The sequence below is a fragment of the Bubalus kerabau genome, chromosome 2 (genome assembly GCF_029407905.1).
Source record: "Bubalus kerabau isolate K-KA32 ecotype Philippines breed swamp buffalo chromosome 2, PCC_UOA_SB_1v2, whole genome shotgun sequence".
Classification (NCBI taxonomy): Eukaryota; Metazoa; Chordata; class Mammalia; order Artiodactyla; family Bovidae; genus Bubalus; species Bubalus kerabau.
In genome coordinates this window covers 189,643,195-189,661,571 of record NC_073625.1, presented here as the reverse complement: position 1 = coordinate 189,661,571, position 18,377 = coordinate 189,643,195, and the positions used below count along the sequence as shown (strand labels likewise).

The window sequence follows — 18,377 nt, the reverse complement described above, 5'->3', positions numbered from 1 at the left end:
CGAAGCCCCAGAAATGTGTCAGTGAAGCAGATAGGCCCACCGCTATGCTCATGGGGCTCAGATCCTTTGAGGAGGGGAACTCTGAGCTATCAGAGTACGGGGTGCATGAGGGGTAGGAAAGGTGCTGCCTAGATGGGGTGCTCAGGGAAGGCCGTCTAGCCAAGGAGCTTGGGCTGGGAGTAGGGGAGCCATGCACAAGGGCCCCCCAGCCAGAGGGGCAGAGCACGCCAGTGTCCTGGGGCAGGAGTCTGCAAGGGGCAGCGTGGCTGGGGCAGCATGTGACTGGTCCAAGCCTGGGACAGGAAGGAAGTGGGGACCTTGCAGGTCCGAGGACAGGCTTTCTTCCTCCTCAGGGGACGCTGAGCCTCCCATGTCCAGCAGGATTCGATGGCTCCTCGAACAACAGTCTCCCTGTGTTTGCCTTATTCCAGGGACTCTTCCAGGGCTTGGCTCTGTGCTCAGACCTCGATGCCTGTGTGGATCTGCGTTCCGACAGTGAGGGTGTGCGGGCTGGTTTGGAGGGCACGTGTCACCTCAGGGCCACATGGGTGCCCAGTGTGAGCCATGAGTTTCCAGCAAGCATTGTGAAGGAGCTTTCTTGGCTGGTGGGGTTTGCTCTGGCCACTGGGTGGCCACTGGGTGCTGGGCCGACCCACAGGGTCAGTGTCAGCGTTCCGTTTGACGGACTCAGAAACTGAGGCAAGCAGCTCGAAGCTCCAGGCTCCACCCAGACCTGCTGGCCCCAAAGGCAGGGACTCAGCTCTCCCCCTACAAGGGCTAACAGCTCAGGCTGACCCAGCGTCTAACCACCCACAGTCCCCTGAGGGGCCTCTGTGTCAGCTGCTGGCTGAGGGGCCCTGCTTCCCCTCCCCCACTCTCCACCAACAAGGTACAGAGCCTCCCAGAGGGGCCGGGGGAGGAAGGGGAAGCCATAGTGGGCGGGGTGTCCAGGCAGGAAATGTGGGGGCTGCAGTATCGCCCTGTACTCCACAGGGCCACAAGAACCCAATCTTTCCGGCGGCTTCCCTCTGGGGACCCCCTCAGGGATGGGGGTGGTGTGGGCAGAGGAGTTTCTGGGTGAAATCCCCAGCTCTTTCTCAGTTGGGGCTTTCCCAGCTGGCAGGTTTGGGGGACGACTTCCCTCCCCGCAGTCAGACCCCCTCCTGCCGCCCACACTGGGAGGGGCCGCGGGGATTTCTCTCCCAGTCCGGGGCTGCGGTCTTCCAGCTGTCCAAGTTCAGAGGAGAAAAGAGCCAGCCTGAAACGAGCTGGGCCACTCAGAGGGAGCAGGCCTCCCAGGGGCAGCAAGAGCCCACAAAGCCCTAACAAAGCAGGGGAGTGGCCAGGAGCAGACCCATAGATGTCCCTCATCCTCTTCCCCACTCTCTGGTCAGAACGCAGGCACTGGGCCACCGGGGGCTGGGGACCAGGGAGGATCACCTGCGGCCCTAACACCCCAGGCCAAACTCGGAGCCAAAGTGTGGTCTAAAGTGTGCTAAAGTGTGCTAAAGTGTGGTCTACCACGGCGTCGACCCTGGGTTGCATCACAAGGGCAGGGCAGCACCCCACCCGCGGGGGTGCAGTGCAGACCCTGGTTCCCGGGGGCAAGGCCCAGTCACGCCGGCCAGGCGCTGCTCTAGAAAGCAGGGTCTGGATGGAGGATTAGGCAGCTTAAATTCCAAAGGGCAAACCCAGGGCAGCGAGGAGCCACGGGGCCACGGACGCAGTGCCCTCAGTGGTGGTCGGCCCCAGGAACACAGGCTTTGCATGTGGGCTTCCCTGGGGGCGGCCCCAAAACGGGGAGTGGGCAGATCTGCCCTCCACCTGTCAAGGCTTGCCCTGTGGGACCTCTCGGTGTGGCTGCTGATCCAAGTCAGGCTCAAGCGGTGTGACACCAAGACAGAAGCAGAAAGCGGCCGCGGGACCGCGTGGACACAGCTGCTGGACGCTGCCCTAGGCCACTCACACCCACAGCTCAGTGCCCACAGCCCCTGCGCTGCAGGTGGAGGGCGGGGCTCAGGACAGGTGGGCCGGCCCCTCAAGCCACCTGGGTCCGAGCTGCTCTCTTACCACCTTGGTGCCCGGCTCTCCTGTCCCCTCCCCTGGACTCCCCGGAGGAGAGGTCGGGTCCCTGCTCCTCTGCGGTGGGGGGAGGCCCGAGGGCAGTGGGGCTGCACCCTGCGGGGTAGGGGCTCCCGTCCTTCAGTCCCATGGTCAGGCGTGTGGGCCGAGTTCCCGCCACACCCAAGGACTGATGCCCACCTCGCTGCCGCCCACCGGCCCTGAATTGAACTGGCTGCAGAGGAGGCTGGCTTTGGCTAAGGACTTGCATCTCCTTGTTTTCCGGATGGGAAATCCTCTCTCTCTCTCTGAGTTCAGGGGCCTGAGAGTATCCGCTTGCCCTAAATCTCCTTTAGTTAGCCAGAGGAGAGGCGGTACGGAGATGCCCAGTGTGGGCGGAGGTGGGACTGGCCTGAAGCTCAGGGAGTGAGGGGGGGTTCGGGGCGACCTCAGAAAATGGACACTTAATGCCCAGTGGGGGCTCCCACGAGAAGGTAGGAGGGCTGTGACCTCGTGTCCCTGGCTCCCCCATGTTCAAAGTGCAGGAGGGAAGTCACCAGTCACCCGTGGACTCACCTAGGGTCTCCCCCAGCTCCCCTCCCCCACCCCAACTGCATCACTCACTACATCCCAACTCAGGAGTGGGGGCCAGTGCAGTCAGGGGGCCTGGAGCTGAGAGATCTACCCGACAGGGCAGGGGAAGGACAGGGGGCAGGCCCATCCCCTCACAAAAGGGGGGCTTTGGGCACCCCTCTTCCCATCCTTTCCACCCTGCTGCTCCCCCAAGGCCCCCCTGTGTCCAGACAACACACCACAGGTCCCCCTGACTGTTCCACACAGCGAGGGCTCATGGGGCTGGCTGAGGTGGCCAAGGAGGGGCAGAGACAATGTTTCCCCTCGTTCCTGAGGCCACAGTGGTGAGTCCCTGCCCTCCCATGACAGGCCCCAGCCAGCTTCCTGAGACCCACACTTACCACCCCCCCCCCAGCAGATCCACCCCAAAACATGCCAACCCCAAAACGTGTGAGCCCTCAGGACACGGGCAGAGGGGTGGTGTCTGGGGCATTGAGTCTGTCGCGTGGACCCTACTGCCCCCTTGATCTCAGGCCCCACGGACGCTCACGGAAACACAGAAGCCACACCCCGCTGCTCCCCTCCCCTTCGCTCTCACCACAAGGGGGCAGGGGGAGCCCCCAGCACCCGTGGCCCGACTCTCCTCTCTAGGCGACAGACTGAGGATGGAGGTGATTCAGGACGCTGCCTGGGAGTGCCCCCCGGGGTGGTGGGAACCTAGGTCCCCTGGCCTGCCCTTGCCCACCCCCACCCCATGCACATGTCCCTGGGCACGGCTCCAGGACCGACTTGCTGGCAGGGCGGGGACTTGACCCCATGATCCCTGAGTGGCGCCAGCATCTCCTGGTTCCGGGAAGGAATGTTTGGGGCCCTGTGGGCGGCAGCGCCCGGGCCCAGGTCAGCGGCTGCCCCACGAGTCTGTTAATAGGTGAATCATTGACTCCAGTCTTCGGGTCATCCATGGGTGGGCAAAAGAGGGTTGCCATAGCAACGTCTAAACAGGAACCCAGGCCTCCAAGTGTTAGGATGCAGGCTGGACTCTGGGGGCCGGGGGGGTGTGGTGAGGAACCTCAGACAGATGTATCCAAACCCAGATCTTAAAGCAGTAGTGTGGCTGCTATGATGGAGGCTATGGGGCAGCCTGGCCTGGGTGGGGCAGGGTGGGGGTGGTCATCAAACTCTTCACAGACCACTTACTGTCATTTACCATGAAGTCAAGGCATCACAGAATTTACTCACAAAGGGGCCTGAGGGACCTGCCCTTCACTTCATGGGTAGGAACATCAACTCGGGTTAACCCGGCCAGTGGTTGTGCTGGGGCTTCCCCTGCCCCAGGCCTCCTACCCCCTGGCTGTACACTTCTAGGCCTCAGTTTCGTCTTCTTTAAAATGGGCTGGTGTCTGTCCTGCTGACCTCAGAGGCTTCCTTCCAGGACCAAGAGGAGAGTCCCAACAGGCAAGGGAGGGCGTGTGACTCAGGTGGTCATTCCTGACCTGGGTGGAACAGGGGCCCCCAAAGAGCTGCCTCAGTTCTAAGCCCAGGAACCTACAAACGCAACCTTATTTGGAAAAATGGTCTTTTCAGCTGGAGTGAAGGTAATTCTGGAATGCGCTGGTTGCCTAGTGGTCAGGATCCCAGACTTTCACTGCCGTGACCCAGGTTCAATCTGGATTACCCGGGTGGACTTCAAATCCAGTGACCAGTGTCATTAAAAGAAGAGCAGAGACACAGCAGGAAGGGGGCCCCGAGACCGCGGAGGAGGCAGAGCTGGGGGCGGGGAGCAGATGCGGCCTCTGCCAGGGAGGCCGGCACCACCAGGAGCCAGCAGAGCAGGAAGGAACCCCCTCGAGCCTCCTCAGGACCGATGACCTGACCACTCTGGCCGCCAAACATATGTCCATTGCTTGAAGCTGTCTGGTTCATGGTCAGTTGCTTCAGCAGCCCCGGGAGACCTGGACAGCTGAGCTGGACACGAGCTGCCCTTCCCAGGAAACATGCTGTACAACGGCTGAGGGAACCGGCGGTGAAGACAGTCAGGATGTGGCTTGGGAGGAGATGGCTGGGACTCACCCCCCTCGGAGCTCACGTGTCCTCAGAACCCTGGTTTAGCTCGGTTTTTCACAGAAGAAAAGCAGAAGCAGCCGCAACAGCCCCTGGTGAGTCCCCACCGGGAGCCGGGGGTGAGCTCTCAGCATAGACCTGCACAGGAGAACCCCACGTCACTGTTACCAGCCACCAGAAGGAAACTGATTTCCAGCGCCTCCAGGAACTGCCCCTTTCACCATCATGCCAGTGCCCCTGAGCCAGCACAGGGCCTCCAAGTTCCTGCAGACAGAGGGTGGGTGTCTCACCTCCCACTCAGCCCCCAGGTCTGATGGGTCTCCTTTGCTGTGCCCAGAGTGCCACCCACTCCATATGCAGCAGTCTGCAAACCCATCCCCCAGCCTTACCTGCAGCAAGTCTCTGAAGACGCCTTGGAAAGCCACATTTTTGAGCAAGATCTTTTTTGTATTGATTTCTGGCTCTTGGTTGGGGGAGGGGGGAAGGCTGTGAAGAAAAGCTGGGCTCTGGGGACCTGACAGTCCCAGAGAAGACGGAGCCACCCTGCTCCTCACACTCTGTCCCCGTGACCTTGGGGTGCCCTGAGCACACGGCCCCACCCTCTCTCGCTAGTCTCTAGCAGCAGTGGGTCATCAGGTGCTTCCAGCAACACAGAGAACATCAGGTCTCCCTAGAAGTGATGTGACGGATCTGCTGACCAACACACACAGGAGGTTTCCCCTTGAGGTGGAGAAGCTGGCAGGAAACATCTTTGTGTGACTGTGTCTTCAAGTTCAAGTAGAAATCAGACACAGAGGGAAGTCAATGAGAAGCAGAAAATAGAGCCTGCTCGAGGTTGTGTGTGTGTGTGTTCTCTGTGTGCATGGATGTGCAGGTGTGCACACTTGTGCATTTGTTGTTCCGTGTGTTGTATGGTGTGCACAGATGTGTTTGCGTGCCTGTGTGTGTCTGCATGTGTATGACACATGTGACTTGCTCTGTGTGTGTGTGTGTGTGCGCGCATGTGTGTATCTTCTATTCAGTTCTGTTTTTCTGACAGCAGCCTGCACACATAGGAATGGGCCGCCTGCCTCCCCCACCCCTGCAAATCCAACCCTTGGCCTGGGATCCTGGAGGAAACCCGCAGCACAGCACCCTGCCCAGTGAACGCAGCAGCCAGGGAGCTGGCCCTGACACGGGCCAAGTGGAGGCTGCAGCCTGCGTCCGCGGCACCACTCAGCTGGCTGCGCTCTGAGTGGGAATCCCCTTCCAGCACCCCTACTTCCCTCACTGTTGCAGCAGGTGCCTGCCCGTGGGGACGCAGGTCCAAGCATCGACCCTCGGATCCCAGGTCCCATTGCAGCTTTTCTGCTTTCATATGTCACTCTGACACGCGTGCATAAGCCCCTGGGTCTCAGCCCACTCCCCAGCAGCCACATGCAGCATCTGGCTGGCAGTACCTCTGAGCCCATGACCTGGCCACTTGTGCCAGGCTCTGGGGCTGCCCGCGGGGGCCACATGCCCTCCTGGGACATGGCAGGACAGAAGCTGCTCTGTGAGTCTTCTCAGCAGCGGCTGTGGGGGCGGGGAGACAGGTGGCTGGGGCAGGCTGACATACCTCATCATTCTGTGTGGGAGGAGATCCCGCCAGGGCTGCGGGAACCCCCAGCATGGTGCTGGTCTGCCACGGCAGTGATTTCCACTTTTTCAAATGATTTTGCAAAAAAAATAAATAAATAAGGCAAAAACTGCTTATTACTGAGAAATACCCCTGGATCCCTGTGGGGATTTCTGTGTCTGTTTTGGAGTCCTCTGCTGAACACTGGCTCCCTGAGTCAGGATGGGGGTCTCTCAGAGCTCTCTACACAGCCAGCCCGGCCCAAACAAGCGAGGGCCTCTGCGGATGTGTGTTGCGGCTGCTTCCCGCGGTCTGGACCCATGAAGGTGACCTTTGTGACAAGCTCCGTGCTTCCTTCCGGCGTGGCCTCAGCAGCCAAGGCAAAGCCTCTGCTGCCATCTGGTGGTGAAACGTGGAGTGGCAGGTGGTCATCTGGGAACTAGACACCCCAGGACCATCTTGTCCACCACCCTCATAAACTGGTGATACTCAGAGCGTTTGATAAACCTGTCTGTGGTCACACAACGAGTTGCCTGCAGAGCAACCAGGCTGACTTCCTCAGAGCCCCTGACTTGCAGGTTAGGGGCAATGCTGTATAATAATACCCATCAAGTAGGGGTTCAGTTTTGCCCTTGAGGTCAAGCAGATGGGGTGGGTCCTGGCCAGGCCCTCACCAATGGGGAAAGCCAGGCAAGTGACTCAGCCTCCAAGCCTGGGTTTCCCCCTAACAGTGGAGCCCATTACAGGTGGCTGGGCTGCCTGGGGGGCCTCCAGCTGCCAGTGTGGTTGGCATGGTGCCTGGCACACAGTAGGTGCTCAATCAGTGCTCTTGCCGCCGCTTCTGCTGACGACAGTGATGACGTTATGACAATAACGATGATCTTGCCACTCGGGATGAAAATGAGACCCCGCTAGGAAACAGGATTGTTCCTGCTCCAGAACCTCGTAACCACATTCAAGCTCGTGTTTGCCAGGTTGAGATGCTGCGCCCCTCCCCGCAGAGATGCAGAATGAGGCGGATCCTCGCGGGACTGCCTTCCCCCACACTCACGCTGCCCAGGGACACGGTCACTCTTCCTGAGGCATCCCCAGATTCACCTGGTCGCAGGTACTGCTGAAGGCATCAGGCACACAGACTCCCGACTCCAGCCCCACGGGCTCCAGTTCGCTGGGTCTGGGCTGGGGCCGGGCACCTGTATTTGTGCAACACTCTGGTGGGTCCCACAGGCCGGCAAGTTTGGGGGATGCTGGCCAATTCCACCTTCCGGTCGATTCTAACAGGAAGGTGGTTCCAGTCGTGGGGACAGCCACGTGTCTTAGGAGAGGGCCAGGTTTGGTGGCCCAGGCCTGTCCGGGGAGTCCCCCCCAAAGACAGAGGTGTCCCCGAGGAGAGATGTGGCCAGAGGTTCCCCAGAGCAGGTGGGGGCCTGGCACCCACACAGGTGATGCTCTCCAGGCCTGCACCAGGTAGACGAACATGAGCCTGAAGAGGGGAGCAGACAAATAGCACAGCCAGGGAGGTCTAAACAGCAGAAGTTCATTTTCTCATGGCCCTGGAGGCTGGAAACCTGAGCTCAAGGCTTGTGTCCTCTAGGGCCTCCCTCCTGGGCATGTAGCCAGCCACTCCTCCCTGTGTTCTCAAGTGGTTGTCCTTCTGCTTGGGTGTCTGTGTTCTAACCTCCTCTTCTTATAAGGACACCAGTCCTGCGGGGTTTGGAGTCACCCTTACAACCTCATTTTAACTTCATCACCCTTTCAAAGATCCTCGCCTCCAAAATGGGCTTCCTAGGTGGCACTAATCGTAAAGAATCCGCCTACAAATGCAAGAGACCTAAGAGACCCAGGTTCGATCCCTGGGTTGGGAAGATCCCCTGGAGGAGGAAATGGCAGCCCATTCCAGTATTCTTGCCTGGAGAATCCCTATGGAGAGGACCCTGGAGGGCTACAGTCCATAGCGTGGCAAAGAGTCGGACACAGCTGAGCAACTGAACAACAAGGAGATCTCCAGAATAGTCACCTTCTGAGATGCTGGCGTGAGGACTTCAGAATGGAGACTGGAGGCTCACAGCTCAGCCCGTGACCAGGCTGGGAAGGAACCACAGTGAACACAAGAGCAGCGGCCTTCAGTGACAGCTCTGTCCTGGCTGCTGCCAGACCCACAGACCCAGGCTCCCCAGACCCTAGCAGTGAGAGGCCAGTGTGCACAAAGAGAGGCGCCTTCTGGGGGACCCAAGAGGAGCAGGGAGCCTCAGAGACTCTGATTTTCCTAAATACTCGCCACCTCCAAAGATACCCTCCCCAGACCCCAAGGGCAGTGGCCATTTGCACCGGTTACACAGGCTGCCCCCTTCTCCACGGATGTGGGTGAAAAGGCAGGGTGGTGACGGGGGGCTTCCTATTGGAAGGAACGGGGCAGGTAGGGGTGGGAAGGAGCCTGGAGGAACTCCCGCAGAGGGAGGACACTTCTGTAGACAGGGGCCAGACCTAGAGAAATGCCAGGCCACAAGGGCATGCGTGTGTGTATGCATGTATATGTGTGCATGTGTGCACATGTGCCTGTGTGTGCATATGCGTGTGTGTGCATGCATGTATGCATTGTGCACGTGTGTGTGCGTGTGTGTGTGCACGTGTGTGTGTGTGTGTTTCACTGCTTTCCACTAAAAACCCTGAACAGCAGCTGTTTCCCTGTGTTGAACGCGGTCACTTCTGGAAGTTCTCCCACGTGTCCTCCCCTCTTGGTGCCATTTCTCCAGGAGGAAGAACATGGACACTGCCCCAAAGACCATCCCACTGACCCCATCAGGCTGCCCAGGGCCCCCAGCCTCTGCTCCCCAGGACAGGGACACCTCCGACCCGGGCGTCTGCCTGCTTTCTGCTCCCAGAAGCCACGTCTAGCCCCACTGCTCTCTCCATGGTCACGGTGCTGCTGGCAGGGCCCCTGGCTGAGTCCCCTGCCGGCTCCAGTGGAGGATGCTTGCCTCCTAGTCTCCTCCTAGTCTCCTCCTGTCTCAGGGGAGTCTGGGGCAGACAGGGAGAAAGCCACCTCTTTGGGTGAGGGACACTCAGCCCTGGTCACCAGAAGCCCCCCGAGGGCCCCGTGACTGCTCCAGGAAGGGAGTGGCAGAGCGAAGGGGGCACCTCCCACACAGATGCCCAGGGCATGGTGCCTAGGAGAATGGACACTTCTGACCACCTGCCCTCTTCCCTTAGGGAGCGAAACCCCAAGGGAGCCTGGACGGGATGATGAGGCCCCACTTGGCAACCCAGTTTGCATGCAGGTTAGAGAGGGGAGCTCAGATGCTCTCCCTCCCATGTCCCCCGCCCCGCCTCCTTCGAACCCTGGGAGGAGACCCTGCCTTCCTGCACAGCTGAGGTCGAGGTGGGCACTGGTCTGGGAGCCGGGGATGACCTACCTGGTCACTCAGACCAGGGTTGAACAGGGACAGGTGGACCCACCCCCCTCCCCTTGCCTCCCAACCCAACGACACGTCCCCCCTCGCCTTCTCCATTGCTCCCCAACCCCCCCCCGACCCCGGACAGACAACACAGCCACCACACCGCAAGTTGCTGTGTCACCTGCTCTTTATTGACTGCCACGGGCTGCCTTCTCATGGGTGACCAGATGCCCCAAGAGCGGCACTACAGAGAGGAGGGTTGAGGGAAGGGGGTCTGAGAGGCCAGGCGCAGGGGAGCCCCCACCAGACGGATCTCATGAGAGCATCTGCCACCCAGGGCCGAGACCACCCGGTGGGCCTGGAGACCAGAGGCCACCCAGAGATGGCTCAGAGAGGGATGCTCTTTGATCTCCGAGGCAGAAACTGCGACGGTGGTCACTTCCCCCGAGGGGCTGGTGTTGGGACCCGGGTCACTCTGAGGTCTCTGCACCACAGGCTGGGGCCCTGGGCCCTCCCGGCTACTCTCTCAAACCCTAAAGCCCTCGGAGAAGAGGAAAAGGAACTGGAAAGGGGGGAAGCAGAGGGAGATGGATGCCCCACTTTCTAGGGTCCCCCAGATGGATGGGTACGGGGGCCGCAGCGAGTGGCAGCCGAGGCCAAGGCCGAGCTTAGGACGAGGGCGCAGAGCTGGGCTTCTCCTCCCGGGACACGGGGATGGCCCGCTCGCTGTGGCCGGCGTCCACGCCAGATGGGACCTTGGGGCCAGAGAAGGTCAGCATGCCGTCAGCGGACAGGGAGCAGGAGAGTGCGGACTGGTCCACGTTGGAAGGCAGGCGGTAGCGGCGGTGGAACTCTCGGGAGATGTAGCCATGGTCATCCTGGGGACAGGGAGGGCACGGTCAGAGGCTCTGCAGCCGCTGGCAGCCGCTGGCAGCCCCTGGCCCCCATGGAGAAGGCCCAGGCCACACAAGGTCAAACCCATGACACTCTCCCGGGCAGTGGGCGGTGGGTTCTGGGCCGTGTCCAGAGCCCTGGACCTCCCTGCCTCCCTGCGTGAGATCTGGGCCTGCCCAGGGCCCTTGGCTCCTCACTAATTTCATTCCAGCATCTTGTGAATGGTCCTGCCCTGGCCCTGCCCTCAAGTCCAACTTCCCCTTCACCTGTGGCCCCAAGACCATTTAGGCTCAGGTCCCTGCCATCCGCCTAAATGGAAAGCCACACCTGGACAGTCCCATCTCCTGATGCCCTGGCCTGGCTCCCCGGCCCTCCAGGTGTAGACTCGGAGCCCCAGGGCAGTGTCCGGGCTTGTCTCTAGGGCCCCAGGAGGGGAGGACAGCAGATGGGTGGGGTCTGTCCCCCAAGTCCAGCTCCCCCACCACTGGAGAAGCCCTTGTCTCTGACCTGTCCTAGCTGGGGTCCTCCCTGAGCCAGGCTGTGCCCCTGCCCCTGCCCCCGAGACAACGGGCACCAGGCACCTGGGCTCCGATGGGAGTCGTTGGCTGCACCATCGCCCCAAGTGAGACTGGTGTGGAAGCCTGCCTGGCTAGGAGCTCGCCCCTCAGTGCAGCGTCTCCTGGGTCTTTCCTAATCCCACCCCATCACCCAGGTGTCTGGACAGAGCTAGGGATGCCAAGCAGCGCCTGAGTGGGGATCCTCTCAGGTGCCCCCCGGCCATGCTGCCCCAGCCTGCGCAGGGCTCAGGAGCGGCCTCCCGGTCACTGGGGTCGGCCACGGTCTGGGGGCCACGGTCCTGCCTCTCGGCCGAGGCTGCAGCCGGTCCCAGGCTCACCTGCCGCTCGTTGTGCTTGCCGTGGATCTCCACAAAGTCCTCCTGCACCTTCACCGTCAGGTCCTCAGGAGAGAAGTGCTTCACGTCCAGGAAGATGACAAACTTGTCCCGGTCGGATCGGACCTGAAACCAAGCACCTGTGTGGGTCCCGCGGAGCTGTGGCTCAGGGACGGGGGTTGGCTGGAGCGGCTGGAGTTAGGCCGCTGGGGCTCGGTCCCGGGTTATCGGAACAGAAAGTACCATCAGGGCTCTGACCGCTCCCTCCGAGTGCCCGGAGACAGGGGCACCCGGGACTCAGGAGCGAGTGGACACTCGGCCGACAACCAGAACCTCGGAGGTCTGCTCTCTGCCTGACTGGTGAGGGGTTGAGTAGCCTGTTGTAGATTGGTGGGTTATGGTTGTAGGGTTGGTTATGGCTTAGTTGCTGGCTTATTGGCAGGTTATGGGTTGGTTGACTAGCCGGTTATGGTTGTGGACTGGTTATGGTTTGTTCAGATGGCCAGTGAGACCAAGCACTTGGCCCTTGCCCGCCGCTCCATCAACAGCCTGGGGCCCTGTCTCTGCACATGGACAGATGTTCCCAGTGGTCTGAACAGACCACCCAGCTCCTCACATACTCCCCCTTCACTCCTCAGAGTGCTCAGACTTGCACCAGCTCAGGGCAGGTCTCTGTGTTTTAGGCAGTGGTGAGACCCGGCACCCCCAGAGAGCTGGACCCTGTGGAGGGAAGGCCCATGGGCCTCCTTGTCTGCCCTCGGGGGCCTGGCCTTGGGTGGCTAGGCAAACTGCAGCTCTGGCTGCAGACGGCTTCAGACAGAAGGCCTCCGACCCGAACTCGGGCAGTACAGCCCACCCCGGGTATCCAGCCAGAGAACAAGCGCAGCCTCGGAGCACGAAGCTTGGCCCTCCATCACCCATGCCCCAGTGGCGCTGTTCTCGGGGACCCCAGATGACAGTGGGGACCTCACCAAGCACATACAGGTCATGAGTGGAGGGCAGGAGGCATAAACAGTGGGTGGGCTCCTCTTCCCACCACCCCAGAGGCACGGAGACTCTGCTGGGGGAACGGCCTGCCTGGCCTCTGCGTCCAGGGGGGACGAGATGGGGCGAGAAGGGAAAGTGGCCCCGTGGCCCTCACCACCCGCTTCACGAGACATGATGGGAGCACTTGGAGCGAGGGTACCTCCGGCAGCCCTCAGAAGCCCATCTCCTATCCTGCCCACCCCACAGCCGCAGCAGGGAACAGCATGCCCACGATCTCACCTCAGAGATGCCGGAGTCCAGCACGGTGCGGAAGAGGGACTGGCGGTAGTAGGGGCTGATGGTGGAGGACAGGAAGGGCAGCAGGTCATACTCGAAGAGGCCCTCGCCGAAGAACTGATCGAACAGCCGGCTGGGGTAGAAGGGGCCCAGGGTGCGTTTGAACCAGGGGTGCTGAATGGCGATATCCATGGTGGGCAGCGGCTCTGTGGGCACCCGGGGCGAGGAGATGGTCAGAGCAGGGCCTGTGGGCAGCGCACTGAGGAGCTGGGACACGGGCCCTGCCTATATACGCTGGGGCAGAAAGGAGGCATTAGAGGGATTTGTCTGGAAAGCGCGAGCTCAGGAGGCAGGCCGCCCAGTCAGCAGAATCGTGGGCCGGCCAGGCTGCGCGCCCACCTCTCCCAGCCCTGGCTGCAGCGCCGACCAGCTGGAACTCCCTACGCCAGGAGGACGGGGCCCCCAGGGAGCTTCTCTGTGGGCGGCTCTGTGTCCCCCATGCTTTTCCAGGTGTACAGGGAAGACTGTCCTCTACCTTCCCCAGGGAAGGGTCTGTGTGCCAGGGACAGTGCCTCTCTCTGCACACATGGTTCCCTGTGATCCCACGGCTGCCCCCTGAGTGGAAGCTCGTACCCCCTGCTTCACAGACGAGCAAACAGGCACCCAAGTGGTCTCCCAGCCCCACAGCCACCAGGATTGGTTGCATTTCTTTAAGACAGAATTACCTCCCTTACATCTTGGTGATTACAAAAATGATGCATACTTGTAAAAACCTTGGGAAGGACAAAAAGTGCAGCTCAGAAGCTAAAAAGAGCCTGTGACTCCAGCACCAGGGAGGCCTGTCATGGCGTCTGTCTGCATCCAGGAGGGGAGGCAGGTTTGCTTTGACAAATGGAAACCGCGTGTGCAGGAGTCTCCTCTGGACACCATCCCTGCAAACCTCAAGGCCTGGGAACGAACAGAGCCAGGGTCCCTCAAGCAGGTGCCCTGCCCCTGTGCCAGGCGTGTGACTGGTCTACCCATCCACCTGCGGCCCAGAAGGCATTCCAGGGACACCCACCACATTCAGGACACCCCTGGCTTTAAGGCTTTCATACTTCTCAGTAGCCTGGCCTCTGGGAGCCCTACACTAACGCAGCATCCCCCTCCCCACCCACAGCACAATAGAGAGCCATTCCCATCCCAGCTAGCTTTCTCATGCATAGTCCAGGCGGCAAGACTTATTCATCCAGCACATCTTTGGGTCCTCATGCAGCTTCTTGTATACTTAATCATTCAGTCATGTCCAACTCTGTTGTGACCTTTTGGACTGCAGCCTGCCGAGTTCCTCTGTCCATGGGATTCTCCAGGCAAGAATATTGGAGTGGGTTGCCATTTCCTCCTCAAAGGGATCTTCCCAATTCAGGGATCGAACCCTCATCTCCTATGTCTCCTGCATCGCAGGCAGATTCTTCACCTGCTAAGCCATCAGGGAAGCCTGCAGCTTCTTACAGAGGCCTTCTTGCAGAGCCCTTGGGTACCGTTCAAGGCCAAAACGACAGCACCATATAGGTTTCCAGCAGCTGCTATAACTACTAAAAAGGATTATTCCACAACAAAGGCCTTTTGGACAGTTGGAGTACAGTAACCGTGAAAAGACCGCGGACTTGGTGGCTGAAATAGCGTAAGCATACTGCTTTGTGGGTTGGAGACCAGAAGCCCACCTGTGTCTCACTGGGCTCAGATCCAAGTCAGCAGGGCTGGTCCCTCCTGGGGATCATCCCCTCTCTTACAGTCTGCTCTTTAGGGAACCTTATTTCCCTGCTTGCCACATAAGGTGACACAGTCTCGGGTTCTGGAATCCCCCCACTGCAGGGAGGGTTGGAGAGAGCTGTGACTCTCCCTTGGGGCATCAGCTCAGGAAAGTCCTGCCAATCACAGCCAATACAAGCTCATGTCACTCAGAGACACAACCTAGTTCATGTCGACTTACATCTCAGGCCTTAACAACTTCCTCTCCGGTTTGCCAACCTCACCTATTGGCCAAAACTGTGGGTCACACGTGCCGCAGCAGGTGGCCCAGCCTGACTCTGCAAAGTGGACCTGGGGATAGATGAAGGATGGCGGATGAAGGCAACGGGCACCAATGTTTCCAGCTCACCTGTGTGGCTTCTCCTGCTCACACTTGGCCTCTCACACACAGCCCCTCCCACCCTGGATTCTGGGAAAACAAGACCCTTTTTATCCAGGTCTGGGTTCCTCCTTGAATTCACAGCTGTGTGCTAAGGGTTGTGCTGTGTGTGTGCACAGAGATTTATTAAAACAATAACAAACTACCTAAAATCCGTTCTAATCATGCAGGTGCAAAATACACCTCCTCTTCTGTTAATCTACCTAATAATCTAGTTGGTTCTTGGGACTTTCCTGGTAGTCCTGTGTTTACGACTTCATCTTCCGATGCAGAGGGTGCAAGTTTCATCCCTAGTCAGGGAACTGAAGTGGCTTCCCAGGGGGCACTAGAGGTAAAGCACCCACCTGCCAATGACACAAGAGACGCGTGTTCGATTCCTGGGTTGAGCGATCCCCTGGAAGAGGGCATGGCAGTCCTCTCCAGTATTCTTGCCTGCGGAATCCTATGGACAGAGGCGCCTGGTTCATGGGATCGCAGAGTTGGACATGACTGAAGTAACTTAGCACACACGTGGGAAGCTAAATAAGTTAGCACGCACGCGGGAAGCTAAGATCCCACATACCTCTGGGCCAAAACCCAAAACCTAAAACAGAAACAACATTGTAACAAATTCAGTAAAGACTTTAAAAATGGTCCGAGTCAAAAAAAAAAAATCTTAAGAAAAAAAAATGTAGTTGGTCTATTTATTGGCGGTAGGAACATCCTATAAAGTTGCTGTGAAAGACGAATTAGCAGCTAGTGAGCCATGGCTCCCAGGGAAGCACAGGGTCAGGGTTCTGCCAGCCTCTGGCCACAACAGTTTTATCAGCCAGTCAATACTTGAGCTTGTTTGGTGTGTGTTTCTAAGTAAAGACGGCTGATTTCATGCGTGTTGTTGATTCACTAACCCTGAGCTCCTGCCTGCAGCCCCATAACTCACTCCTGTAACCAAGCTCCTCTGTGACACCCTACTTTCTCCAGAGGTCACAGCCCAGCCTCCTGAACTTGGGACCCAAGACAGCATTCCCACTGTGCTTGAGCCATGAGAAAAGCAAAATTACCAGGAAAAAGCACAACGATGTAAAAAACCTGGCACTCAGCTGGCCTGGAAAAGAGGCTGGTTTGCAGCACAAGCTGAAACAAGCAGGCGGAGGTGCCCCGTCGCCCTCGGCTGAGGACGTGTGTGTCCGGCCGCTCAGATTCTCCACCTCGTCTGCTCTGCTCAGTGAGTGACTGTGAAAAGGGCCATGAGAATTGATTCGGGTTCAAAAATAAATGTCAGAGAGTAGATGATACAGACTGACTTGCATCCCCCCAAATTCCTGTGTTGAGGTCCCAACCCCCAGCACTTAGAATGTGAACTTATTTGCAGACAGGTCCTTTAAATGGGTGATCAAGCTAAAATAGATCAGCCTGTGAGGGTGCGTCCTGGCCTGATACGCTGGTGTCCTTGTGAAAAGAGGGACAAGGACACAGACACACACCGGGGAGGACCTCATCCCCTAGGCTGATGTCCTTACAAGGGGAAGACACCAGCGGTCCACAAACACGTGAAACACCCTGTGAAGACATAGCAGTAGACATTCTCTCCACGCCAGCGGGGGAGCCTCAGGGGATCCAGCCCTGCGGCACCTAGCTGTGGCTGCCAGCATGCAGACTGAGAAATCATTCCTGCCGTGTAACCACCCATGCATGGCTCTGCATTGTGGCAGCCTGAGCACCTAACACGGGAGACCGGTCCTCAAACATGGAATCCACAAATACACAGAGGGCCTGCCTGTGTGTAAGCTTCACATCTGAAGAGTTCTTTTATCTTCAGTCAGTTCAGTTCAGTCACTCAGTCGTGTCCGACTCTTCGTGACCCCATGAACTGCAGCACACCAGGCCTCCCTGTCCATCACCAACTCCTGGAGTTCACTCAAACTCATGTCCATCGAGTCCGCGATGCCATCCAGCCATCTCATCCTCTGTTGTCCCCTTCTCCTCCTGCCCTCGATCCCTCCCAGCATCAGAGTCTTTTCCAATGAGTCAGCTCTAAACATTTTCTGGGGCTTCCCAGGTGGTGCTAATGGTAAAGAACCCATGTGCCAATGCAAGAGACCTAAGAGATGCAGGTTAGATCCCTGGGTCGGGAAGATCCCCTGGAGGAGGGCATGGCAACCCACTCCAGTGTTCTTGCCTGGAGAATCCCATGGACAGAGGAGACTGGTGGGGCTGCAGTCCATGGAGTCACAGAGTCAGACAAGACTGATTGACTGAGCATGCAAACATTTGGAAGTGGTGATCACCCGGAGGACCCTCAGTGACATGGCTAGCCCAAAGCTGGCAGATGCCACTCCATGTTTCTGTTCTGCAGCCAGTTTCCAAGGTCAGGAACCATTAAGGCTCCCAGGGCAGTTCTCACCTCTGGCCTCTGTGATGCGACTTATTTCTGTGCTTAAACACAGGATTTGTAGATCGGCAGTGACAGCCCGCGTAAAGCCTCAGCACCAGGGTTACCCTCGCTCTGCCATTCTGTGTGACTTCTCAGCACTTTTGTTGCCATTGTTTAGTCACTAAGTTGTGTCCAACTCTCTTGCGACCCCAGGGACTGTAGCCCGTCAGGATCCTCTGTCCATAGATTTCCCAGGCAAGAATACTGGAGTGGGTTGCCATTTCCTTCTCCAGGGAATCCTCCAGACCCAGGGATCAAAGCTATGTCTCCTGCTTGGCAGGTGGGGTCTTTACCACTGAGCCACCGGGGAGTGCCTTGGCATTTTTACTGCATGTTTAAAAAGCTGTGAAATGGAGCACATGTGATGCTTCAGTGCAAACAGTTTTGGACACTGATTTAAGATTGAAATATATTCTCTTTTATGGTTAATTGTTTGTTTTAAAAAACAAATCAGGAAACTCATACATATCCATGATTATTCTCTGATTACACTGGAAATAACTGTGCTCTGTGGACAAGGGAGGGTCCCAAAGTGGCTCCCGGGGTTAAACGCGCAGGCATGCCACTGGCCTGGGCTCCTCTGGGCACCCTACTGGCAACCCAGGGGCCTTCTGCGGCTTGACAAGAGTGGCATGGGCCCCGCAGCTCTCCAGGGAAGACCCGAAGTCCACCCTACATGTGTCCCCTCAGGAGTTCTCAGAAAGGCCTTGAGTGGAGCCCTTTGGCTGGGACCCTGGCCCTGCTTCTGGGCGTCCCAAGCTGTAACCTGCCTGGTCACCAGCAGCCTTGGGAACCCTGGCGGGAGACGATGCTCTAAGTATCCACGCCAAGATGTTGCAAGCGTGAGGTGCCACCCTGCGTGTGCCACACAGTGACACGGCCCCTGGTAAACCCACCCAGGGCAGCGGCTCCTGCCCCTCAGCCCTTAGTGGTCAGGCTTGAGCTCTGAGGGCCACACAGCCTCATGGACGACCCTGGGGGGCGCAGCCCCCAGCACAGTCCTTCTATTACATCCCAGGAACAAAAGCAGACCACTGACAGGAGGCACTTTTTCAAGA

General features: G+C 58.7%; 1 protein-coding gene across 1 annotated transcript; it reads right to left on the bottom strand.

The window, feature by feature from the left end:
- Positions 1–10,355: 10,355 nt before the first annotated feature.
- On the bottom strand, positions 10,356–12,928 carry CRYAA (crystallin alpha A). Its single transcript, XM_055570389.1, has 3 exons — positions 12,740–12,928; positions 11,477–11,599; positions 10,356–10,565 (listed from the first exon to the last, which is right to left on the bottom strand). Exons 1-3 carry the CDS (start codon positions 12,926–12,928, stop codon positions 10,356–10,358), a joined length of 522 nt encoding a protein of 173 aa, XP_055426364.1.
- Positions 12,929–18,377: the final 5,449 nt, after the last annotated feature.

Excerpts from the sequence above, each read along its gene's own strand:
- CRYAA (XM_055570389.1), bottom strand. The coding sequence starts at position 12,928 with ATGGATATCGCCATTCAGCACCCCTGGTTCAAACGCACCCTGGGCCCC. Across the intron at positions 11,600-12,739 it reads TGGACTCCGGCATCTCTGAG|GTCCGATCCGACCGGGACAA; the intron begins GTGAGATCGTGG and ends GCTTGGTTTCAG. Across the intron at positions 10,566-11,476 it reads GCAAGCACAACGAGCGGCAG|GATGACCATGGCTACATCTC; the intron begins GTGAGCCTGGGA and ends CCCTGTCCCCAG.